The following is a 27,308-nucleotide window of genomic DNA, read 5'->3' on the forward strand; positions in this document are numbered from 1 at the left end:
GGCCAAACCCATGAAGCATGCTCCCACGCTGCCCATGGTGTCCCAGAAATGAGACAACAGAGAGAGAGAGGAGGAACCAGAAGCCCGAGGGTGCATGAAGTACACAAGGGCCAGGACTGGGCAGGCCTGTACCTTACCCTTTGCCCTAGTGACACAGCTGCTCCTCAATGCCTAGTCTTTAATCTGTGAACAGGAGGTTTCTTCAGACTTGCGTCTTTCCTTCCAAACGTTCCCTAGCAAGCAGGATTCAGGGACCTCCAAGTGCACTCACAGTCAAGAGTCTCCTGAGGTGCTAGGGGCCTGGCTGCGATGGGGAGTGTGCCCGCTGGGGCAGAGATAGCAGTTTGGAGGTGTTCACAGTGATCCAGGTGTGAGAGGGTAGGGTTGTGACAGCAGGGATGGGGAGCAGAAAAACTGTTAGAAAAGATCATGTCATAGATACGTGCTGCCTTTACGTCCTTTGAGAAACTGCTCCAAGTGATATTGAAGGGGCTGGTACAGAGCTGGGCCCATCTTGGCCCTGTCGAGGCGTGTGCGTGACTCACGGGGCTATCAGAGTGTCCCATATTCTGGGCACAGCAATTGACTTCAGAGAGGGCACATGACACAATCAGGGTCGCTCAGATTCCTTACGGGGGCTGATCAGGAGGCTGAGGCCAGGCATGGTGGCTCATGCCTGTAATCCCAGCACTTTGGGAGGTTGAGATATGAGGATCACCTGAGGTCAGGAATTCAAGACCAGCTTGGCCAACATAGTGAAACCGCATCTCTACTAAAAAAAATACAAAAATTAGCCAGGTGTGGCGGCACGCACCTGTAATCCCAGCTACTCGGGAGGCTGAGGTAGGAGAATCACTTGAACCTGGGAGGCGGAGGTTGCAGTGAACCAAGATCGTGCCACTGCACTCCACCCTAGATGACAGAGTGAGACTCTGTCTCGAAAAAGAAAAAGGAGGCTGGGCCAGGCGTGGTGGCTCATGCCTGTAATCTCAGCACTTTGGGAGGCCAAGGCGAGTGGATCACGAGGTCAGGAGATCGAGACCATCCTGGCTAACATGGTGAAACCCCGTCTCTACTAAAAATGCAAAAAATTAGTTGGGCGCAGTGGTGGGCGCCTGTAGTCCCAGCTACTCGGGAGGCTGAGGCAGGAGAATGGCATGAACCCAGGAGGTGGAGGTTGCAGTGAGCCAAGACTGCGCCACTGCACTCCAGCCTGGGCGACAGAGCGAGACTCCGTCTCAAAAAAAAAAAAAAAAAAAAGGAGGCTGGACCACTGGTTGGAAGAAGCATGGAAGGCTGGACCTACCAAGGGCATCTTTTCCACCAGGCTGGGGACACCTCCCTGGACACTAGGGAATCACAGAGGAAAGTAGAGCACGATCCAGTGAGAGGGATCCCCAGAGCCATCTTTTGAATCTCTGGACTCGCCACTATTGCAGCCAGACCCTCTCCGTGGGCTTCTCAATTCTATAAGCCAACGATCCCTTTCTCTGCTATGGTGACCGAAGATGGGCTTCTGTCTCTTACAACCTTAAAAAAAGTTCTAATTAGCTGGAAATTTGGAAGGCTAAATGGCCAGACAACTCATCAATTAATTAGTTAAACATAGTGTGATTTATCAGATGTGGGGGGTGGAAATAGGTGGAGTCAGGGGTGACCCACAGATTTCTGTCTTGGATGGCCAGGTAGATCATGGTACCCAAGAGGGGGATCACAGGAGGATGAGCATTATGGGGGCAGAAGCTGAGTTTGGGTTGGAGAGACTCGGGGTGGCTCTGGGTCACCAGGTACAGATAAGTCTGGAGCCCCAGTTCCCTGGGAAAGCCCTGAGTCCCACAGCCAGACACACCCACGCTTCATTCCTACTTGTTTCTCTACCAAAGGCAGACCTCGTCTGGTCCTGGAATCCTAAAGGCAACCCCACTTCTCCAACCTCAGCCAGACATGACCCAGACCTCTGCCAGACTGGGTCATGTCTGGCTGAGGTTGGAGAAGTGAAAACTTGCAGAGCTAGAAAAACATCTGCTCGCTCAAGGAGAATGAAGTCTGAGGAGGGGAGATGGAGTCAGGAGCTGGTAGGAGGTGAGAAATGAGGAACAGGTGGAGTGGGATGCAGGTATTGAACCCCCACACCAGCATTTTTACCTTCCTAACTAGTAAAGATATGTAGCATTAGAACATCCATCACCTGCAAGGATGCAGTGACACAGGCTCTCATGCCCTGGTGAGAGAAGTTGACATCACTGTTCTGGTAGGCATTTTGACAACGTATACAGCAAGAGCCTTTTGAAAGTACTAACCCTTCGTTTGACACTGCAATTCCATTTCTATGAGTCTATCCTAAGTAAACAGTGTACATTCAATTCTGGACAGTGGGGTTTCGTGAAAGTAACGGGGAGAAAAATGTAACCCATTTTCAACGTTGCCTATATTTGGGTAGAAATTCATCTCAGGTTGAAGAAGTTTACCCACCTCCACTAGGCGTTCTGTTAAAGCAGTTAAGCCAAATGTTCCTGTATTCTAGGGTTTCTCAACCTCAGTGCTGTTGACATTTTGTGCTGGATAATTCTTTATTGTGCGGGACCGTTCTGTGCATTGTAGAATACTCTGCAGCAACACTGACCTCTACCTACCAGATGCCAGTAGCACCCCATCTCTGAGTTGTGACAAAAACTGTCCTGAGACATTGCTAAATGTCCCCTGAAGCACAAAATCACACACCTCCCGCCCCGCCCCACCCCCTGCCCACTGCTCTATCTTGTTTGTAGCCAGTAGTGGGGCCTGCAGGGAGCTTGAGGTCCAAAAGGATCTGTAAGATCCCAAAGAAGGGGTTGAACCTGAGCTGCTTGGTTTGTTAATGAGCAGGACTAAAGGCCAAAATATGCCTAGTGGCCCGTACTGTGCACATTGAGGGCACTCACCCGATAGCTATGCCCTTCTCAACTCTAAAACTCAAGACAGAACATTCCTTTAAGTGGAAATTACTGGGAGGCATGCCCGAAGCCAGGCCCAGCCAGCAGGCACATTTGTTTGGCCCACAGAGTGCTTAAAAATAATTGAAATTAGTTGCCAACATTTTTTTAAAATGTAAGATTTCTTTACACAATCTCTTCTACAAAACAGGACAGGAGCAAGCACTTCCCAACTCATTTTGTGAGGCTACTATTACCCTGATACAAAAACCAGACATAAAAGAAAACCACAGAGCAATATTTCTTACGAATTCAGATACAAAAGTCTTCAACAAAGTATTAGCAAATTGAATCCAACAATGTGTAAAAATAATTGTACCAGGCTGCTTCAACATTTGAAAATCAATCAGTGTAGTTCAATATATCAACAGGCTAAAGAAGAAAGATCATACAATTACATCGATTGATGCAGAGAAGGCATCTGACAAAACCCAACACTCATTCATGATAAAAACCCACAGCAAACTAGGAATAGAGAACTTCCTCAACTTGATTACAAGCATTATGTTTAACAACAAAATTACAGCTAATATCTTACTTAACAGTGAAAGACTGAATGCTTTCCTCCTCAGACTGGGAACCAGGGAAAAATGTCCCCTCTCACTGCTCTTGTTTAACGCAGGACTGAAAGTCCTAGCCACTGTAATAAAGAAGAAAGAAGGGAAGGGAAGGGGAGGGAAGGGAAGGGAAAGGGAGGGGAGGAGAGGAGAGGGGAGGAGAGGAGAGGGGAGGGAGGAGAGGGGAGGGGAGGAGAGGGGAGGAGGGAGGAGAGGGGAGGGGAGGAGAGGAAGGGGAAGGGAGGAGAGAGGAGGGGAGGGAGGAGAGGGGAGGGGAGGGGGAGGGGAGGGAGGGGAGGAGAGGGGAGGGGAGGAGAGGGGAGGGGAGGGAGAAGAAGGGAGGAGGAAGGAGGAGGAAGAAGGAAGGAGGAAGGAAGGAAGGAAGGAAGGAAGGAAAGAAGGAAGGAAAGGTATACAGGATGGGAAAAAAATAAATAAATTAAACTGCCCCTATTTGCAAACAACGTGATTACGTACATAGAAAATCCCAAGAAATCTACAAAAACAAACAAACTTCTTGGAACTAATAAGTGAGTTCAGCAAGGTCACAGGATACAAAATCAGCATGCAAAAATCAATACATTAATAATGAACACATGAATGGCAAAATTAAAAACACAACACCATTTACGGTCACTCCAAAGAAAATATAATACTTAGGTATAAACATCATAAAATATATGCTGGATCTATATGTTGAAGATTACAAAAAATGATAATGAAAAATAAAATAGGCTCAGTGTGGTGGCTCACGCTTGTAATCCCAACACTTTGGGAGGCCGAGGCAGGCTGATAACCTGAGGTCAGGAGTTTGAGACCAGCCTGGCCAACATAGTGAAACCCTGTCTCTACTAAAAGTACAAAAATTAGCTGGGCGTGGTGGCATGCACCTGTAATCCCAGCTACCCATGAGGCTGAGGCAGGAGAATCACTTGAACCCAGGAACTGGAGGTTGCAGTGAGCCGAGATCACGCCACCGCACTCCAGTCTGGGTGACAGTGTGAGATTCCATCTCAAAAAAAAAAAAAGAAAAAAAAAAAACGAAAGGAAAACAATAGGCCAGGCGCAATGGCTCAGGTCTGTAATCCTGGCACTTTGGGAGGCTGAGGCGGGCGGATCACAAGGTCAGGAGATCGAGACCATCTTGGCTAACACGGTGAAACCCCGTCTCTACTAAAGATACAAAAAATTAGCCGGGCGAGGTGGCAGGCACCTGTAGTCCCAGCTACTCCGGAGGCTGAGGCAGGAGAATGGTTTGAACCTGGGAGGCGGAGCTTGCAGTGAGCCGAGATCACTCCATTGCACTCCAGCCTGGGCAACAGAGCGAGACTCCTGTCAAAAAAAAAGTCCCAGAAAGTATTTTGTGAGATGGATAGATTTATTCTAATATTAATAGGGAACATCACAGATGCAAGAATAGCAAAAACAATTTTGGAAAAGAATAAAATGAGAAGACTCACTGTACCTGATTTCAAGCCTTATTATATAGCCACAGTAATCAAAACAATCAATGGACAAGAATAGCAAACTCAGAAACAGCCACACAAATATGCCTAGCTGATTTTTGACAAAGGTGCAGAAACAGTTTAATGGAGGAAGAATACACTTACAAATGTTGTTAGAAAGATGGACATTCACAGGTTAAAAAAAAAATACACACAAAAAAATGAATCTCAACCTCAAGAGAATGAGAAGACAAGCCACAGGCAGAGAGAAATTATTTGCAAAAGGCACACTTTATCCAAAATATACAAGAAACTTGTAAAACTCAACAACAAGAAAACAAACAACCTAACTTTAAAATGGGCCAAAGACCTGAACAGACACCTCACCAAATGAGATACACAGATGGCAAGTAAGTATATGAAAAGATGTTCCACATCCTATGTCAACAGAGAAATGCAAATTAAAGCAACAAGATACCACTATATACCTATTAGAATGACCCAAAATCCAGAATACTGACAACACCAAATGCTGGGGAGGATATGGAACAGGAACTCTCATTCACAGCTGGTAGGGATGCAAAATGGTACAGCCACTTTGAAAGACAGTTTGGTGGTTTCTTACAAAACTAAACATACTCCTATATGATTCAGCAATCATGCTCGTTGGTGTCTACCAACAGGAGCTGAAAACAATGTCTGCACAAAAACCGGCACACAGATGCTTATAGTAGTTTTATTTATAATTGCCAAAACTTGGAAGCAACCAAGATGTTATTCAGTAGATCAATAAACTGGTACATTCAGGCAATGGAAAATTATTCAGTGATAAAAAGCAATAACAAAGCAATGAAAAAACATGCAGGAACCTTAAATGGACAGTACTAAATGAAAGAAGCCAATGTGAAAGGCTACGTACTGTAGGATCCAACCATATGACATTCTGGAAAAGGCAAAACTCTGCAGACAGTAAAAAGATTCGTGGTTGCCAGGGATTGAGGGGTGTGGGAGGGATGAGTAGGTAGAGCCCAAAGGATTTTTAGGGGAGTGAAACTACCCTGCATGATACTATTCCTTTGTCCAAACCCAGAAAATGTGCAATACCTAAATCGTGTACCTTACACAAAAATTAACTCAAAACGAATCATGCACTCAAATATAAAATGTAAAGCTTCAAAACTTTAAGCCAAAAAAAATAGCAGAAAATCTTCAGGATGTTGGTGTAGGCAGAGTTCTTACATTTGATACCAAAAGCAGCACCCCTAAGAGCAAAAATGGATCAACTGTACCTCATCACAATTATACTCTTTTTTTTTGAAATGGAGTCTCGCTCTGTCATCCACGCTGGAGTGCAGTGGGATGATCTCGGCTCACTGCAAGCTCCGCCTCCTGGGTTCACCCCATTCTCCTGCCTCAGCCTCCCGAGTAGCTGGGACGACAGGCACCCGCCACCATGCCTGGCTAATTTTTTTTGTATTTTTAGTAGAGATGGGGTTCACCGTGTTAGCCAGGACGGTCTCGATCTCCTGACCTCATGATCCGCCCGCCTCGGCCTCCCAAAGTGCTGGGATTACAGGCGTGAGCCACTGCACCCGGCCTCAAAATTATACTCTTTTGCTCTGTAAAAGATGCTTTTAAGAGGACGAAAAGACATGTTACAGAATGGAAGAAAATATCTGCAAACCACGAGCTGACAAAGGATTAGTATCTAGACTATATAAAGAACTCTGAAAACTCATTAAAAAATAACAATAATAGGCCGGGGTGCAGTGGCTTACGCCTGTAATCCCAGCACTTTGGGCGGCCGAGGCGGGTGGATCACGAGGTCAGGAGATTGAGACCATCCTGGCTAACACAGTGAAACTCCATCTCTACTAAATACAAAAAAAAAAAAAAAATTAGCAGGACATGGTGGCGGGCTCCTATAGCTCCCAGCTACTTGGGAGACTGAGATAGGAGAATGGCATGAACCTGGGAGGCGGAGGTTGCAGTGAGCCAAGATCGCACCACTGCACTCCAGCCTGGGCAACAGAGCAAGACTCCGTCTCAAAAGATAAATAAATAAATAAATAAATAAATAAATAAATAAATAAAAATAATAGGCTGGGTGCAGTGCTCAAGCCTGTAAGCTCAGCACTTTGAGAGGCTGAGGTGGGCGGATCACGAGGTCAGGAGTTCAAGACCAGCCTGCCCAACATAGCGAAACCCCGTCTCTACTAAAAATACAAAAAAATTTGCCAGGCATGGTGGCACGCACCTGTAATCCCAGCTACTCAGGAGGCTGAGGCAGGAGAATTGCTTGAACCCGGGAGGCAGAGGTTGCAGTGAGCCAAGATCATGTCATTGCACTCCAGCCCAGCTGACAGTGCAAGACTCCGTCTCAAAAAATATATATATTAATAATAATAATCTAGTTAGAAAATGGGCAAAAGGCATAAACCAATTTTTCACCAAAGAGAATATGTAGATGGCAGATAAGCACATGAAAGGTGTTCAACATCTTTATCCAGCATCAAAATATAAATTAAAACCACATGGAAATATCACAACACACCTATCAGAATAGCAACACCAAAAAGTGACACCACCAAATGACAGCCAGGGTCCAAAGACCAGATCCCTCATATGCTGCTGGTGGGAATGAAAAATGCCTTAGCAACTCTAGAAAGGTTTGTCAGCTCCATATCAAACTAAACGTGCAACTATCATACAACCCAGCAACTGCACACTTGGACGTGTTTATCTTAGGGAAACGAAAACGTGTGTTTTCAAAAAACAGCTGCACACACATGTTCATGGCAGCTTTATCTGTAAACAACAAAAACTGGAAACAACCTAAATGAGCTTTAATAGATGAATGGTTCAACAAAATGTACAGTACATCTATCCCTGGAATACTATTCAGCAATAAAAAGGAATGAACTGTTGATACACACTGTACTTGGATAAATTTCAAGAGATTTATGCTGAGAGAAAAAAAAAAGCCAGTCCTTAAAGATCACTGACTGTGTGACTCCATTTATATAACGTTCTTGAAATGATAAAATTATAGAAATAGGGAACAATAGGGAATAGGAATAGTGGTTGCCAGGGGTTAGCGATGAGAGGAGAGAGAGGTGGGTGTGGCTATAGAAGGGCAACAAGAGGAATCCCCTGGTGACAGACATGGTCTGTTATCTTGACTGTATCCATGTCAGTATCCAGGTTGTGATATTGCATTATAGTTTGGCAAGATGTTAACCTTGAGGAAAATTGAGTAATGGTACATGGGACCTCTCTGTATTTTTTCTTTCTTTTTGAGACAGAGTCTTGCTCTGTTGCCCAGGCTGGAGTGTAATAGTGCGAACATGGCTCACTGCAGCCTTGACCTCCCAGGCTTAAGCAATCCTCCCACCTCAGCATCCTGAGTAGTGAGGGCTACAGGTGTGCACCACCACATCCAGCTAATTTTTTTCCTTGGTAGAGACAGGGTCTCCCTATGTTGCCCAGGCTAATCTTCAACTCCAGGACTGAAGATATCCTGCTGCCTTGGCCTCCCAAAGTGCTGGGATTAGAGGTGTGAGCCGCCGTACTTGGGCTCTCTGCATTGTTTCTTTAAGCTGCGTGTGAATCTACTAATATATCAAAATAATAAGTTTAATTTAAAAACTTAACATTTCATAGAAAAATATGGGTTTCCGAGTTCTTTGAACTCAGAACATTGGGCCCACCTTCCCACAAGGCAATCACCCACTGGAGCTGATGGCGGCTGCCCTCTTTAGACAGTAGGACAAGAACTCCCTGTTTGCCACAGCACTTGCCTCTCCCTGTTGTCTCACACCCAGTCTTTTTTTTTCCCCTCAGGATTTCTTTTTTTTTTTTTAATTATACTTTAAGTTCTAGGGTGCATGTGCACAATGTGCAAGTTTGTTACATACGTATACATGTGCCACGTTGGTGTGCTGTACCCATTAACTCGTCATTTACATTAGGTATATCTCCTAATACTATCCCTCCCCCCTCCCCCCACCCCACAACAGGCCCCGGTGTGTGATGTTCCCTGCCCTGTGTCCAAGTGTTCTCATTGTTCAATTCCCACCTATGAGTGAGAACATGTGGTATCTGGTTTTCTGTCCTTGCAATAGTTTGCTCAGAATGATGGTTTCCAGCTTCATCCCTGTCCCTACAAAGGACGTGAACTCATCCTTTTTTATGGCTGCATAGTATTCCATGGTCACGTCCAGTCTTTTAACACAATTGTTGTTTCTGTTGCCTGTAATCCCAGCAGTTTGGGAGGCCGAGGAGGGTGGATCACCTGAAGTCAGGAGTTCGAGACCAGCCTGGCCAACATGGTGAAACCCCGTCTCTGCTAAAAATACAAAAATCAGCTGGGAGGGAAGAAAAAGGCAGAGGGAAAATGAATTACAGTATGTGGGCTTTTAGATCCAATTTTCTCATTCAAAGAAATCAATGTTATTAATCCAGACTTTCCAGTTTGTGTGAGATAAATGAGGAAGTGTCTCCCTGATTTTGTTCACCAAGGCATTAAGTTAAAACTTTCAAACTTAAAATAAAGAAAAATTTGAATATGTTGTAATATCTCAGCCTACGCACAATTAAGCAGTTAAAGTCCATTCTTCAACTGTGAAAACCTTGTTTAACATGAGAATGACCACTCACATTTAATCTGCCCAACACTGATAGATTTCAAAATCATTTTTTAATGGCCATAGCTTTATTTGGGGGAGCAGCGTGGAAAGGTTTTATTTTAACCTCTGCTAAATCCATGTAAGTTGATGGGTGGAAACAACCTAGGAAAAATGTGCCAATCTCTCTTATGTCAGTTTTAGAAGACAGAATAAAAAGTAAGGCCAGGCCTGGTGGCTCATGCCTGTAATGGTGGCTCATACTTGTAATCCCAGCGCTTTGGGAAGCCAAAGAAGGAGAATTGCTTGAGTCCAGGAGTTCAAGGCCAGCCTGGGCAACATAGCCAGACCCCATCTCTACAAAACCTAAACATTAAAAAATTAGCCAGGTGTGGTGGTGCATGCCTATAGTCCCAGATACTTGGAAGGCTGTGTGGCAAGAGGATCGCTTTAGTCCAGGTGTTTGAGGCTGCAGTGAGCTATGATCATGCCACTGCACTCCAGCCTAGGTGACACAGCAAGACCATGTCTTTAAAAATAATAATAAATAATAAGTAGAATTAGCGTTTCCGGCTTTAACTAGAGCTAGCCTTAATCGTAAGAGAATTCCAATGAAATGAAAAATGGCTGCATAGATCCATAAATGCCCGCATGCGTCTATGCAGAAGCTGTCTTGGTTTGCTCCTTCCTGGGTGAAGATGAGACGCTGTAAAAAGAACCTAGTCAAGGTCTGCCAAGAGCACCACGTAGCTCAAGAGAGAAGCTTCCTGACACCCACCTGGTTGTCCGAGGTGCTGTTCTCATTGCCCATGGTGAATCAGGGTCCCCAGCGTCCCCAGAATTTTGTCAGAGGTGACTGGAAGAAACAAAAGGGTATAAACATCTGTGAAATGAAAAAAGATCTGAGGTTTTTTCCGTCTGCTCATCTCCCCAAACTCAAAAGCCAGATGATGGGAAATGTTTATCTGTACGGTCACATCATGGAAAATTACTTTTGAAGGGTTTTCTTTCGCGATCTGCCACCCAGGTTTCTTTCCCAATACGGGCTGGTGTTTTCATTCCCCACCCCGGGGTTGGCAGACACTTCTGAAAAACGGGTTTGTTACTGAGACTCTGAGCTAGTGCCAGTGTACACATATACGTATATACACAAACGGAGTGACAAAAGGGGTCCGTTTGCCAAAGGGCCTGAGGAATGCTGCTTGTCAGATTATTTTCTGTTTCTAATTGTGTTCAGTTTGGAAATTCAGAGTGTGGCTGGTTTCCCACTGTTGGAGAGGGCAGAGCTCTGTGTCAGACATCAGGAGGCGTGAAATCCACTGCTCTCCAACAACATATGGTTTTTATTTTTTTTACTCTAAACACTTGTTTCATCAAATCAGTTTCACTTCTGCACACACTTTTTATCAAGGCAGAATGGCTTTCTTGCTAAGGAAAATGGGTGATTGGGACCAGACAAGATCATGTAAGGCAGCATACTGCCAGGTCAACTAGAATCATTTCATGGGCTCACTTAGTGGCATGGTTTATCAATGATCTTTCTTTTTTTTTTTTTGAGATGGAGTCTCACTCTGTCGCCCAGGCTAGAGTGCAGTGGCATGATCTCGACTCACTGCAACTTCCACCTCCTGGGTTCAAGCAATTCTCTGCCTCAGCCTCCTGAGTAGCTAGGATTACAGATGCTCGCCACCACGCCTGGCTAATTTTTGTATTTTTAGTAGAGACGGGGTTTCACCATCTTGGCCAGGCTGGTCTTGAACTCCTGACCTTATAATCCACCCACCTTGGCCTCCCAAAGTGCTGGGATGACAGGCATGAGCCACCGTGCCCGGCCTATTAATGACCATCTTAATTAGGGTGCTTCCCACACAGTTCACAGAGAAGCCCAGTACATTTACTGACCTCATCCAACTGAATTCCATATGACGCTGTAACATATTCAGGCCTAGAGGTGTTACCTTCACTTTTTCTAGTTAGAAAAACTAAATTATAGAAAATCTTTAAGAATCATAGACTTTTGGAGCTGGAGCCGTAGAGATGACCAGTCTAACCCAGTGGGGGAACTCAGGCTGGAAAAGGTAAGGAGCTTGCCAAAGACTCAGTTTGGGAAGGCCAAAAGTTGGAAATAAACCTCAAACTCCAGCCTTCTAATTGAAGATTTCTTCATGGAAATATGGTTTTCATCATAGCATTTCCTTGAAGAGCTTAAAATTCACCCATTGACTTGCTTATTCATTTAAGCAACATTGATTGCGTAGCCACCCTGCACTACGCGTACTGAACCATCACTGGAAAATAAAATGGAAGTGGTTCAAACAGGCCCAATTAAAATGCCTCCAAACTGAGAAAACTGTGAGTGACGTCACCACAGCATTCAAATCTTTCGCTCCTAACCCTTTAATCAAAAGGATATGATACCTTAATCCTTTCTTGCCTTTTGCTGTAGACACACACACACACATACACACACACACACAATCACATGCTCAGAGAATGTAAAAATCTACATGCATTTAAAATTAATCACTTCCATTTATTTTTTATGTTCATTTGGAAGATGATCCCTCATTAGAAAATATTGAGTGTTAGAAGAATCACTGCCTTATCAATTATTAACGTCCTTGTATCTTCCAGGTTGAATCATAAGGTTGAATGTAATATTAATTTGTGACAATCATTAACCAAATTAAATACAATAATCTTATTAAAAATCAAGGCATCTGAACCAGCTTTTTAAACAAACAGACTAAAGAGACCGGCAAAACTCCTGGTGAGGTGTAAATTGTAAAACCGCCGAGGGAAGCCTGGCTGCGTCTGGAATCCTCTTCTAGGGAACTCTGCAACCACCACCCTCTCGGGCTTTCCCAAGACAGAACCGAAGGTGCACACATCTCTGCCTCCTACTTACATTCGGGGGTGGTCTGGACTTGGAGGCTGCGGGCGCATGGAAATTCTGCCCTTCAGCAACTGGACTTTCTCCTCCTCCGTTCAGAATTGTGCGAGTTCTAAGCAGAGCCCCTGACACACCTCAAGCAGTCGGGCAAACAGCGCGTCTCCGCCCTCGCACTGGTGCAAGCCAGCTGCACTTCATACCTGGGCAGGAGCCGTGCAGAGCCGTCACGATTAGACAAGCGTTCCTGCCCACGGGGAATCAGCGTTTCCCAGCCCGTCAGTTTCAGGGCCTTTCACACAGGGATTTTCCCCGTTATTACATCAGCAGGGCTCCTTTCAGAAAGGGCTTATCCAAACTAAAGCGGCCCCTGCCATCTGATTGGCCGCACCTAGCAGCTCAGGACTGTCCCTTGCAAGGAGCCTTGCGCCAGGAACCTCTCACTGCTCTCTTGCTCTTTATGCAGTCGGGCTGGGAACAAACCTTTCTTTCTAAAAATAAGCCAACTGCTCCCAGGCCTTCCTGTTTGCACCTGGGCAAATTCCGCCGTAAATAATGTGGAAACGCACATAGAAAAAGAAAAAAAAACTTGCAAAAATGTGATGACGCGGCAGTCTGGCACCTGTTTATGGAGTGTGCAGAATGTACTTACCCAGGCGTGGCTTGAGTTTCGGCAAGTGAGGTCATAAAAAGTAGCAGGCTTGCCCAGATCGCTGATAGGCAGACCTACCGGCCCACCCTGGGTGGAGGAGGCCCTGTGGACCTCAGGTGGGGCAGAGAGTACCGACCCAAAGACCCTCCTGCCCCGCAGCCTCTGGCCGCCCGCAGTTCCTACAGTTATTACCACTCAGCCATCCTTTGCATGCATGCAACCAGTTTCTATTTTTGTGTAGGGCAGAGCCTTTCAGGCAAATGGAAGCGCCTTACCCCTGCCACAAGGCAGGACCACTCCATGGAAACAAATTAGCATTTATTTCATCAAAGGCTTCCCGGAGACCAGGCATCTTACCAAGCTCAGAGGACCCTTAGGAGCTCCTTGGAGGTGGTGGAGGAAGCTAGATGAGGAGGGGGAGCTCAGCGCCCCGCTTCTGGTTGGAACAGAGCAGAAGTGTGTATGTTTCAACAGATGAATGGATAAACAAAATGCCGTCTCTCCATACAATGGAATATTCTTCAGACATGAAAAGGAATGAAGTACTGACACATGCTACAACGAGGAGGAACTCCAAAAGCTTCACCCGAAGTGAAAGAAGCCGGGCACAAAAGGTCATAGATTTTGCGATTCCATTGACAGGAAATAGCCAGAGTTAGGCAAATTCATAGAGCCAGAAACCAGACTGGTTGTTGTCTGGGGCTGGGGGAAGGGGAAGTATCGGCTTAATGGGCACAGGATTTTATTTTAGGGTGATGAAAATGTTTTGGAACTAAATAGAAGTGGTGGTTTCACAGCATTGTGATATACTAAATGCCACTGAATTGCTGACTTTTAAATGGTTAATTTTATGTAAAGTGAATTTCACCCAAAGTTTTACAAGTGTATATGTTTCATGTATGGGGTTTCCGCATGAGACATTGTTTGAAAAAAGAATTTGCGGCCCTAAAAAAGAATGAGTTCATGTCCTTTGCAGGGACATGGATGAAGCTGGAAGCCATCATCCTCAGCAAACTAACACAGGAACAGAAAACCAAACACCGCATGTTCTCACTCATAAGTGGCAGTTGAACATTGAGAACACATGGACACAGAGAGGGGAACAACATACACCAGGCCTGTTGCGGGTTGGGGGTGAGAAGAGGGAACTTGGAGGACGGGTCAATAGATGCAGCAAACTACCATGGCACACATATACCTAGGTAACAAACCTGCACGTTCTGCACATGCATCCTGTTTTTTTAGAAGAAACAAATAAAACGAATGAGGTCTAGTTTTACACGAAAAAAAAAAAAAGAAATTCCACTACCAGGTTAAAAAAAAAGTGTTTGGACGGATGAGAGACAAGACTGTTTGCCTCTTCCCCCTCAAAAAACCACGGAAGAATTTTTCTTTTTCTTTTTTTTTTGAGATAGTTTCACTCTGTCACTCAGGCTGGATGAAGTGCAGTGGCGCGATCTCGGCTCACTGAAACCTCTGCCTCTAGGGTTCAAGCGATTCTCCTGCCTCAGCCTCCCTAGTAGCTGGGATTACAGGCACCCACCACCACGCCAGACTAACTTTTGTATTTTAAGTAGAGACGGGGGTTTTGCCATGTTGGCCAGGTTGGTCTCCAACTCCTAGGCTCAAGTGATCCGCCTGCCTCAGCCTCCCAAAGTGCTGGGATTACAGGCATAAGCCACCATGCCTGGCCACAGAAGAATTTTTCTAAGAAGGAGAATCTTATCAGGCAAAATGTTTTGAATGAGACAATTGGGAATGGCGGCAAGTCTTCAACAGGCGGCAAAACACAGGGAAAGCCCTGGCAAAGGAAGGAGAAGAACTAGGGTCTACTCCTGAGGACTAGGGGGAGGGAGGGAGAGAGGATGGCTTACCAAAATGGCGGCGGCACACCGGCCTTCGCAGGCGGGGCATGTGCAATCTTCCATCTTCAGCTGTGTGTGCTGCTGTGATGTAAAATCCAAAAAGCACCCTCCAGAAACCACTTTCCAGAAACCACCCTCCAGAAACTGTCAACTCTGCGGCCCACACAAATGCCTGGGGTGATTGGGGCTTCTGTGAGAGCGTGAATGCTCTGAGCAGAGAGGAGAGCCTGCTCTGGTCAGCTCCGGCTGCTGTAACACCACCACAGATTCGGTGGCTTCAGCAACAGTTATTGTCTCATCCTCCTGGAGGCTGGACGTTCGAGATCAAGGTGTTGCCCGGGTTGATGTCTTCTGAGTCCTCTCTTTTTGGCTTGTGGATGGCAGTCTTCTCCCCATGTCCTCACATGGTCTTCCCTCTTTGCCCCTCTATGTCCTAATCTCTTCTTAACTTTTTTTTTTTTTTTTTTTTTTTGAGACGGAGTCTCGCTCTGTCGCCCAGGCTGGAGTGCAGTGGCGCAATCTCGGCTCACTGCAAGCTCCGCCTCCCGGGTTCACGCCATTCTCCTGCCTCAGCCTCTCTGAGTAGCTGGGACTACAGGCACCCGCCACCACGCCCGGCTAATTTTTTTTTGTATTTTTAGTAGAGACGGGGTTTCACCGTGGTCTCGATCTCCTGACCTCGTGATCCGCCCGCCTCGGCCTCCCAAAGTGCTGGGATTACAAGCGTGAGCCACCGCGCCCGGCTCTAATCTCTTCTTATAAGGACAACAGTCGTGTTGGATTAGGCGCCCCCATAGGGCTTCATTTTACCTTAATTACCTCTTGAAAGGTCTTATCTCCAAAGGCAATACCATTCTAAGGTACTAGGGTTAGGATTTCCACGTATGAATTTCGTGGGGACACAAATTAAGCATCTCATAGAAGAAGAAACTTGGAGTCGGAAGAAGCTGGGGGAAATGTAAAGCTGAGGCATTTAGAGATGTCTTTGGGAAGGCAATGACACCCCACAGTGCTCAGAATGGGGCAGTTTAAACGAATCTTAACTAGAGCTTCAGACCAGAGGTGAGAAAGGCCTCAGGTATGCAGGGACTGACTTTTGTTTGTTTGTTTTTTTGAGACAGAGCCTTATTCTGTCGTCCAGGCTGGAGTACAGTGGTGCAGTCTCAGCTCTGCAACCTCTGTCTGCCGGGTTCAAGCAATTCTTCTGCCTCAGCCTCCCGAGGAGCTGGGACTACAGGCGCGTGCCACCATATCCAGCTAAGTTTTGTAGTTTTAGTAGAGATGGGGTTTTGCCATGTTGGCCAGGCTGATCTCGAACTCTTGACCTCGTGATCCACCTGCCTCGGCCTTCAAAAATGCTGGGATTATAGGCGTGAGCCACCGCGCCTGGCTTTTTTTTTTTCAGACAGGGTCTCACTGTCTCACCCAGGCTGGAGTGCAGTGGCATGATCATGGCTCACTGCAGACTTGATCTTCCAGGCTCAAGGGATCATCCCACCTCAGCCTCCCAACTAGCTGGGACTACAGGTGTGCACCACCATGCCTGGCTACTCTTAGTATTTTTTTGTAGAGATGAGGTTTCGCCATGTTGCCCAGGCTAGTCTCTGATTCCTGGGCTCAAGCAATCCACCTGCCTCAGCTTCCCAAAGTGCTAGGATTACAGGTGTGAAACACCGTGCCCAGCCTAATTCATTTCTTATTAATGCATTTCATAAACATTGAGTTTTTTGTTTCTTTATTTGTTTGTTTGAGATGGAGTCTCACTCTGTCACCCAGGCTGGAGTGCAGTGGCACGATCTGGGCTCACTGCAACCTCTGCTTCCTGGGTTCAAGTGATTCTCCTACCTCAGCCTCCTGAGTAGCTGAGACTACAGGTGTGTGCCACCACACCCAGCTAATTTTTGTATTTTTAGTAGAGACGGGGTTTCACGATGTTGGGCAGGCTGGTCTCGACCTCCTGACCTCAGGTGATCTCCCCACCTCAGCCTCCTAAAGTGCTGGGATTACAAGCATGAGCCACCGTGCCCAGCCAACATTGAGTTTTTGTTTTTGTTTTTTTAATGTGCCAAGCTCTGTTAGGTGCTTATGTCATCTTTTATACTTAGGGCAAAGCTATGAGATATGTTTTGTCCTTTTTTTTTTTATAGCAGATGAACTGCCAAAGCCCGTAAGTGCACATAAGTGGTTTGGCCAAAGTCCACCAGAGAGCAGGAGGAAGGATGGAGACCCTGCGTTCAATGAACAATGTGACACTACCACCTTGAGAAGATTTTTGCAAAGAATTCAAAGATAACTTCCGTCTTTATCTCTTGTTTATTTAGTTTTATAACAGAGCATGGTTTTCTAGTCGTTGGCAACTAAAGCTTGTTTGGAAGGTACCAGCTCATGTGATCCCTCTCCTTGATCAGGGAGGAGAGTGGAAGGTGCAGGTTTGGGCCAGGTGACTAATCACTGTGGCCGAGGCAGCCTAGCAGAAATGGGTAGCCAGAACCATGGCCAAGATGACCAAGAGCATAACTGGGGACTTGGGCCCTATGGGCAGGTCTGCAAGAGAAGGGGAAATGGAAACAGGGGAACCAACACAGCAGCAAGACTGCAGAAGCCACAATGTGCAGAGCAGGTGGAAGACATTGCTAGGACCATGAGGTCTAGGCCAGAGTGATGCCCCATTTTATACACTGCGCGTGGGGTGGAGAGGGGCAGGGAGCTAAGGAATCAGAGACAAGATTACACAGGTCTTGGCCGGGTACAGTGGCTCACGCCTGTAATCCCAGCACTTTAGGAGGCTGAGGCAGGTGGATCGCCTGAGATCAGGAGTTCGAGACCAGCCTGGCCAACATAGTGAAACGCCATCTCTACTAAAAATACAAAAAATTAGTTGGGCGTGGTGGCAGGCACCTGTAATCCCAGCTACTCTGGAGGCTGAGGCAGGAGAATCGCTTGAACCCGCTAGGCGGAGGTTGCAGTGAGCCAAGATCGCGCCATTGCACTCTAGCCTGGAGCAAAACTCAAAAAAAAAAAAAAAATTACACAGGTCTCATTTCATCAATGGTAAGATGAAGGCTTAGAGAGGTTTTGCAGCTTGCCCAAAGTCTTTACCCCATACTTCTCTGTTAGTACAGCCTAGTAATGATCTATTGGGATTTGTTAATATGTTAGACAATCACATCATGTTTTCTATTAGAGTTTTTATTCTCTATTGAAAAAATTATCTTTTTTTTGCAACATGATAGAAATGTATCTGCTTTATAAGTTTAATAAATTCTGATTTTTCTCCTACATAGAATAATTTAGATTGTTAGTGCTGGAAGAAACTTGAAGACCACCCTCTCCAAAGCCTCTTTTTACAGATGAGGAAGCTGAGGCCTAGAGGTTGGAAATGATTTACCCAACATCCCACAGTCTTCCAGTTCCAAGGCTGGAACCAGAACTGGCTTCACACAGGCTTGCCTCCTCTCATCTTGACCAGAGCCCTACAGGCTCTGAATTGCTTCTCCAGACCAGACCAGCAAGCTCAGATCAGAACCGGGTTTTCTGCCATGGCATTGCTCCCCAGCCACAGAGGCCTCGGGCAGTCGGGTTCTTTGTCAGTGGAGGACATGGTCCAAGTTGTGTTTGCTCATCGAGGGGGAGCTCAGGTTCACCTGACCCAGCAGCTCCCGTGGCTGCTTGACAAACCCAGCGACTTAAGCCCATTGCTATTCACAGATAGCCCAGCCCTCATCCTAGGGCCATCAGGGGACCTCAGCTTCTTTCTCCGGTGACTGAATTCAGTGCTCTAACTCCCTACCTTGCACAGCTGAGCATGGAGCTACTAATAGCTCTGTTATCATGTTCCCGTTTTAATACAAACAAATAGCCGTAGCCCAGGAAAGAGATTTGTTAGAGAGGTTGCTTGCCTTCTGCTCTGGCAAGAGACCTTCACAGCACCAAGCACCTGGCTCCTCTGTGGGGTTTGAGTGAAATGATGACTCTTCCTTCACACCCTCCCCTTAGCCTCCTGTTTTCTTCCCTTCCTCCACCTCTGAGGCCACCTAGAAATTTTGATGTAGAAAATTCCAATCTTGTAGAACATCAGGGCTGGGAAAACCTTAGAGATTCCCTGCTCTCATGACCCAGTGATCAGACACAGGACCGACATATCCAACACTCTGCTCGTGAGAGGCTGGGCTGGTTATTGAGTTATTGCTTGTCATCTCCAAATCCCCCACATTCAGATGTTGGGGGACTCTGCAAGCCCCATTTCTGCTTTGCCAACTGCTCTTCAAGAAGCTCTGCCAGGAGGGGCCAGAGGCCAGAGGAGGAAGGACAGGGAACACACTCCTTCCGGTCTGTTTCTTGTTTCTGTGAGCAGCACCGTGGCCCACTGCTTCACCCAGGCAATAGCAGTTCCCTCCCTCAGGAGTGAAAGAACCAAGTTTGCAGTTTTACTGATTCCTGCAGTGCCAGCCACATGGTGCTCCCTCAAAGACGCCAGCTCCAGCCACCTGGAGCTCCCTCCATGGAGCTCTGAGGTTCACTTCTGTAGGGCTCCTCCTCTAATCTTCCAAATTTTAATAATTTCAACTTCTACTCTTTGCTCCCCCAGGCTTAAGGGTGGTAGCTGCTTTCTGAAGTTGCTACCTTCCATTACACCTGAGAGTTTGCTTTTTGCCTTTCTACTTACACAGATAACAATTATTCATATATTGAATTCTATTAAAATAACTGGGAGATTTGGCTGGGAGTGGTGGCTCACGCTTGTAATCCCAGCACTTTGGGAGGCCGAGGCGGGCGGATCACGAGGTCAGGAGATCGAGACCACAGTGAAACCCCGTCTCTACTAAAAATACAAAAAATTAGCCGGGCGTGGTGGCGGAGTATTGGCTGGGGGGGGGGGGGGGGGGGGGGGGGGGGGGGGAGATTTGGCTGGGAGTGGTGGCTCATGCTTGTAATCCTAGCACTTTTGGAGGCCAAGGCAGGCTGATCACCTGAGGTCAAGAGTTCGAGATCAGCCTGGCCAACATGGTGAAACCCCGTCTTTTTTTTTTTTTTTTTTTTTTTTTTTTGAGACAGAGTCTTGCTCTGGCACCAGGCTGGAGTGCAGTGGTGTGATCTTAGCTCACTGCAACCCCCACCTCCTGGGTTCAAGCGATTCTCCAGCCTCAGCCTCCCGAGTAGCTGGGATTACAGGCATGCGCCACCACACCCAGCTAATTTTTGTATTTTTAGTAGAGATGGGGTTTCACCATGTTTGCCAGGATGGTCTTGATCTCCTGACCTCATGATCTACCTGCCTCGGCCTCCCACAGTGCTGGGATTACAGGCATGAGCCACCGTGCCCAGCCAGGGTGAAATCCCATCTTTACTAAAAATACAAAAATTAGCCAGGCATGGTGGCGGGCACCTGTAGTTCCAGCTACTCGGGAGGCGGAAGCAGGAGAATCATTTGAACCCGGGAGGTGGACGTTGCAGGGAGCCAAGATCTTGCCACTGCACTCCAGCCTAGGTGACAGAATGAGACTCCATCTCAAAACAAAAACAAACAAACAAAAACAAAAAATTGGAAGGTTTGCATCAACTCTGACTGATATGCTGGCAGAGCTGAGATCCAAACCTAGGTCTTCTTTCTCCTGGTTCAGGACTCTTTGCACTGGAACCCAATAAATATTTGTTCAATTAAAGGAATAGTAAAGTGAGTTCACTCCATTCATTGGTTCCAACGTTAATAAGATATTGTTTCAGATTCCCATCATCACCACCACCAACAACAACAAATTATCACCTAATTGCAGCCTAGACTTCCTGCCATCCAAGTGTCAAGCTCTATCACAGGCTATTAGAATTGAGAGAGACTATGGCCGGGCACAGCGGCTCATACCTGTAATCCCAGCACTTTGGGAGGCCAAGGTGGGCAGATCACGAAGTGAAGAGATCGAGACCATCCTGGTCACCATGGTGAAACCCTGTCTCTACTAAAAATACAAAAATTAGTTGGGCATGGTGGCGTGTGCCTGTAGTCCCAGCTACTCGGGAGGCTAAGGCAGGAGAATCGCTTGAACCCGGGAGATGGAGGTTGCAGTGAGCCGAGAGCCCGCCACTGCACTCCAGCCTAGCAACAGAGTGAGACTCTGTCTTAAAACAAAAACAAACAAACAAAAAACAAAAGAGCAGTGCAGGGCTGCAGAGCTGTCTCCTCTCTCCCCAGTTTGGCTGCGCCCTCCCCACTTCCCCAGCCACACTATGTCCCTCTCCACCTGGCCCTGTGTCACTGTCTACCTGACCCTGCATCCCTGTCTACCTAGCCCTCTGTGTGCTCCCTGACTCAACTGGGTAATGGTCAGTGGTGAGGCCCAAGGACCAACGGAGCTAATCTAGTTGGACCATCATCTTAGATTGGGCCACAGGCCTTTACCCAAGAGCCAACGTAAATCTGCCTTGTTCAGAGACTGCAGGGTCAGCATATTCCCTTGTTTTCATGGCTGGTGAGTGGTAGCTGGTAGCAAGCCAGCCCACAGCTGAACACCGACACATGAGGGATCTCAGCTGAGACCAAGAGAACCACCCAGAGGGGCTGCTAAGTCCATCCCAAGTTGCCAACCCACAGGATCAAAAGCTAAATAAATAAATTCTTGTCTTAAACCACTAAGTGTTGGGGTGGTCTGTGATGTTGCAAAAGCTAACTGATAAGATTTCCCCAGAGGCTCTCACTTTCCCCTTTCCTTTCCTTCCCACCAGCCTGCACCCAACTGTGGCTGGCAGTCATGAAGATCTAAGCGTTGTATCACAAAGGATGCCACACAAGGGAAGACTGAGGGATGCGTCCAATCCCTCTCCACTGTTGAAATGACCATTTACTGGCATGGCCCCTTGAGTGGCGGCCACCAGTGTTGTCTTGGTCTATGCCAGACCCAGTGTCATCAAGATGCCAGAGTGTGTCAGCCTCTCTGGGGATGAGGCTCTGAGCATTCCATTTTGGAACTGCAAAATGGAAACATGATTTGCAGTAAAGGGCCTCTTTTTGCCCTGCTAAACCAGATGCTTGATGACACATTAAAATATAAGGTTCCCCTTACTCGCAATTTCCATACCGTCCCTCTCTGCAGACAAGATTAGCAAAAACCGTATCTCTTATTAAAACAAGCTGCTGTAACCCACAAAAACTCAGACATCAGTTTGAACCCCAAAGCTGAACTATGCTGTCATTTTTGAATATCAAATACAGTATCAACATCATGAAGAAGTGTGGGTTAAGGCAAGGGAGAGGGATGACAGAATGAAGGGGTGGGGAGGCTGTTCCAGGGCAAACAACATGGGAGAGATTTTGAGAGAGGGATAGTATCAGCGCCAACTACACCAGAGCCAAAGAGATTATTCCTGACGACACACATGTCAGAGCAGAACTAAGAAACTGCAGATATTTGCCTCCCATATGACATCATAGGACTTCGCAAATGCAATCATCCGACCTCAGAGAGAGTTTTAGCTAACATCAGGCTACTTTATTATTTAAATTAAAAATAGCTTTTTATTTATTTATTTATTTATTTATTTATTTTTTGAGACGGAGTCTTGCTCTGTCGCCCAGGCTGGAGTGCAGTGGCGCAATCTCGGCTCACTGCAAGCTCCGCCTCCCGGGTTCATGCCATTCTCCTGCCTCAGCCTCTCTAAGTAGCTGGGACTACAGGCACCCACCACCACGCCCGGCTAATTTTTTGTATTTTTTAGTAGAGACGGGGTTTCACCGTGGTCTTGATCTCCTGACCTCGTGATCCGCCCGCCTCGGCCTCCCAAAGTGCTGGGATTACAAGCGTGAGCCACCGCGCCCGGCCCAAAAATAGCTTTTTAAAACCTCTGTTTCCCAGGCAAGCTTATTGAAAACAGAGCCTCACTCTGTCGCCAGGCTGGAGTGCAGTGGCGCTATCTTGGCTCACTGCAACCTCCGCCTCCTGGGTTCAAACCATTCTCCTACCTCAGCCTCCTGAGTAGCTGGGACTATGGGCGCGTGCCCCCATGCCCAGCTAATTTGTGTATTTTTAGTAGAGATGGGGTTTCATCAAGTTGGCCAGGATGGTCTCGCTCTCCTGACCTTGTGATCCCCCTGCCTCGGCCTCCCAAAGTGCTGGGATTACAGGTGTGAGCCACCGTGCCTGGCCAATAACAACTATTATATAATTTTTAAATGTCCTTAATTAATAAGGCTTTGTTAAGTACCATTTGGCCAGTTTATTCTTCTCCCCAGCAAGAGCAAGAACAGAAGAACACCTTATTCAGATTTGTTTTTTGTGGGCTTTTTTTGAGAGGGAGTCTCTCTCTGTCACCCAGGCTGGAATGCAGTGGCACGATCTCTGCTCACTGCAACCTCTGCCTCCCAGATTTGAGCAATTCTCCTGCCTCAGCCTCCCGAGTAGCTGAAATTACAGGCATGCACCACCACACCCAGCTAATTTCATATTTGTTTGTTTTTAAGTTAGCTTTTGTGGTAACTGAAAATAATAGAGGCCTCCAGTTACCTGTCTCCCAATACTTCCTCCCAAAGTGATATAAAACAATGAGAAAGGAAAAATAAATGTACACAAAAGGCAGATTTCTATAACTTGAAGACAGAAAATAAAACAGAGAAGTGTAATCACTTTTCAAAACTGTAAATAAAAAGAGGAAAGTCAGAAAATCCTGGATTTTTCTCATGCTCCTGCCCTCACCCTACCACAAGTGTTTGTAGAGAACAAAGGCAGACCCAGTTCCCTAGAAACAGTTGGGACAACACAGAGGGCAGCTAGTGAAAGGGGCCTACACTGGTCTAGAATTATTGTCAGATGATTAAGTATACCCAAACATAGAAAATTCTTTAAAAAGTGTCTGAGCAGGTCACAGCAGGGACTATTACAAAGGAATTTCAAAGCACATAGAATTTAAAGGGATAGGTACGGCTGGGCACGGTGGCTCATGCCTGTTATCCCAGCACTTTGGGAGGCCAAGGTGAGTGGATCACTTGAGGTCAGGAGTTTGAGACCAGCCTGGCCAACATGGCAAAACCCCGTCTCTACTAAAAATACAAAAATTAGCTGGGTGTGGTGGCTGGTGCCTGTAATCCCAGCTACTTGGGAGGCTGAGGCAGGAGAATCACATGAACCCGGGAGGCAGAGGCTGCAGTGAGTAGAGACTGCACCACTGCACTCCAGCCTGGGTGACAGAGTGAGACTCCATCTCAAAAATAATAAAGGTTAAAAAATAATAATAGTGCCAGGCGCGGTGGCTCACGCCTGTAATCCCAGCACTTTGGGTGGCCAAGGCAGGTGGATCACCTGTCGTCGGGAGTTCGAGACCAGCCTGACCAACATGGAGAAACCCCGTCTCTACTGAAAGTACAAAATTAGCCAGGCGTGGTGGCACATGCTTGTAATCCTGGCTACTCAGGAGGCTGAGGCAGGACAATCACTTGAACCTGGGAGGCGGGAGGTTGCAGTGAGCCAAGATCGCACCACTGCACTCCAGCCTGGGCAACAAGAGCAAAATTCTGTCTCAAAACAAAATAAATAATAATAATAATAATAATAATAACACAAAGGGATAGACAGAATTCAAAGGGCAGCCTTCAAAATGCATGGCTTCTGGGGGAAAAAAAGGCAGAAATGATAAGAATACCCGACGGCAACTGGGTGTTTGTCTTGGTCCATCTTCTGTTCCTATAACAGAATACTATAGACTGGGTAATTTATAATACAAAGAAATGTCCTTCTTACAGTTCTGGAGGCTGGGAAATCCAAGGTTAAGGAGCCACATGCGGTGAGGGCTTTCTTGCTGGTGGGAGGACTCTCTGCAGAGTCCTGAGGTGGCCAGAAGCATCACATGGCAAGAGGCTAGAGTACGCCAAACTGGCTTTCATAACAGGCTCACTCTGTTGATAACTAACCCACTCCCATCATGACCCATTCATCTATTAATTCATGAGTGGATTAATTCATCTTCCTCCTATTAAAGACCCCACCTTTCAATGCTGCCACATTGGGGATTAAATTTCAAGAGTTTTGGAAAAGACAACATTCAAACCACAGCAGTGTTAAATAGGGAAAGGAAAGAAAAAGAGAAAAGTTAGAATTCTATGAAAAGAAAAGAGCATCACAAAATAAAAGGACCCAGAAACCTTCTTGAACTTCACCCTAACGAACATGGCCTGTGTACAGACAGACCAGGGGTCTGTAAAACACCTCAGTGCCATAAAAATGGACAAGAAGGTGGTCAACAAATCCACACAGAGCTTTTGAAAAACAAAACAAAACAACAAAAAAGGAGATAATATTTTACACGTATTACTTGAGGAAAATCTTCCTTACACCCTGAGACCAGCTATGAAGAGGAACAAAATTCTAACTTAGCACTCAACAGAATAAAATATTCTCAAGTCTGCATTTGAGCATATATAAAATACCTTGAATCAGAAATCCAAACATGCAAATAGAAATGGACAAAAAGCAAGGAGGAATAAAAAGATTGTTGATTGAACTCCAGAAAAAAATATAAGAAAAAGACAAAATTATCTCAGAAATAAATAAATCATAAGGCACCCAAGGGATAATAGATTTAAATTAAAATTTAATAAAGGGCATTAAAAAAATCAGGAAAATGGCCAGGCAAGGTGGCTAACACCTGTAATCCCAGAACTTTGGGAGGCCGAGGTTGGCAGATCACCTGAGGTCGGGAGTTTGAGACCAGCCTGACCAACATGGAGAAACCCTGTCTCTACTAAAAATACAAAAATTATCTGGGCATGGTGGCACATGCCTATAATCCCAGCTACTCGGAAGCCTGAGGCAGGAGAATCACTGGAACCCGGGAGGCGGAGGTTGCAGTGAGCCGAGATCATGCCATTGCACTCCAGCCTGGGCAACAAGAGCAAAATTCCATCTCAAAAAAAAAAAAAATCAGGAAAGCAATGAAGAGGATAAGAAATGGCATAAATAAATAAAAAGGATCAGAGAGAAAGTAAGAAAATAGGAGACAGGCAAAGAAGGAATTATAGTTCTATTGTTGGAGTGCCTGAAATAAAAACAAAACAATGGAACAGAGCTAAAATTTAAAATGTTTGATTCAAGAAAAATTTCTAGAAACAGGAAAATACCTGAATCTACGTGCTGAAAGGACTCACTAGATACCTGGGAAAATTAACCCAAAACAATCAATCCCAAGACATGTCCCAGTAAAACTATTAGATTTCAAAGACAAAAGATAAAAGCCCTCCAGACAAGAAGATCTAATAACTTACAAAACCAAAAGAAGTAGAGTGGCATCCTATTTTTTTTTATTTATTTTTTTTTTTCGAGACGGAGTCTCGCGCTGTAGCCCAGGCTGAAGTGCAGTGGCACGATCTCGGCTCACTGCAAGCTCTGCCTCCCAGGTTCACGCCATTCTCCTGCCTCAGCCTCCCGCGTAGCTGGGACTACAGGCGTGAGCCACCATGCCCGGCCAATTTTTTTGTATTTTTAGTAGAGATGGGGTTTCACCATGTCAGCCAGGATGGTCTCGATCTCCTGACCTCGTGATCCACCCACCTCGGCCCACCAAAGTGCTGGGATTATAGGCTTGAGCCACCATGCCCAGCTGGCATCCTATTTTTTAAAAATCAATAAACAAAGCAAGATAACAATGAAACAGCATTAAAAAAGAAACATGTAGAGCCAGTTTTATTACTTAAATTGGCCTCCCCCAAAATTCAGAGTCTAGGGTTTTCCAAAGATAGTTTGGAGGACAGGGAGATGGGGAATGGGTGCTGCTAATTGGTTGGGGATGCAATCATAGGAATGTGGAAAAAAGGTCCTCCTGTGCTGAGTCCAATTCTGGGGGATGGGGTGTGGGCCACAGAGGAGTCGCTGGTCTAGGTGGAATCATCTGGTAATCAGAAATGCCAAACTCTGAAAACATCTTAAAAGGCTATCCCTAGGTTGTAGTATAGTGATTTTATTTACAGGAATAATTGGGGGAGTTGCAAATCTTTCGACCTCAGGAACGAGTGTAATTTTTTTTTTTTTTTTTTGGAAACAGAGTCTTGCTCTGTTGCCCAGGCCAGAGTGCAGTAGCACGATTTTGGCTCACTGCAACCTCGGCCTCCCAGATTCAAGCAATTCTCCTGTCTCAGCCTCCTCAGTAGCTGGGACTACAGGTGCCCACCATCTCACTCGACTAATTTTTGTATTTTTAGTAGAGACGGGGTTTCACCATATTGGTCAGGCTGGTCTTGAACTCCTGACCTTAGGTGATCCACCCACCTCGGCCTCCCAAAGTGCTGGGATTAGAGGCATGAGCCACCATGCCCGGCCAACTATGCC

General features: G+C 46.2%; 1 protein-coding gene across 1 annotated transcript in view; it reads right to left on the bottom strand.

Annotated features, from left to right (window-relative positions):
* Nucleotides 1-27,308, bottom strand: part of TACC2 (transforming acidic coiled-coil containing protein 2) — a 262,528-nt gene that overhangs the window by 220,134 nt on the left and 15,086 nt on the right. Inside the window, exon 2 of the mRNA XM_030806086.1 lies at nt 10,378-10,455. Within this exon, the coding sequence (XP_030661946.1) occupies nt 10,378-10,410 (33 nt within the window). The 5' untranslated portion in view covers nt 10,411-10,455. The remainder of the gene's footprint in view (nt 1-10,377; nt 10,456-27,308) is intronic.

This window comes from Nomascus leucogenys, chromosome 3, assembly GCF_006542625.1.
Source record: "Nomascus leucogenys isolate Asia chromosome 3, Asia_NLE_v1, whole genome shotgun sequence".
Taxonomy (NCBI): Eukaryota; Metazoa; Chordata; class Mammalia; order Primates; family Hylobatidae; genus Nomascus; species Nomascus leucogenys.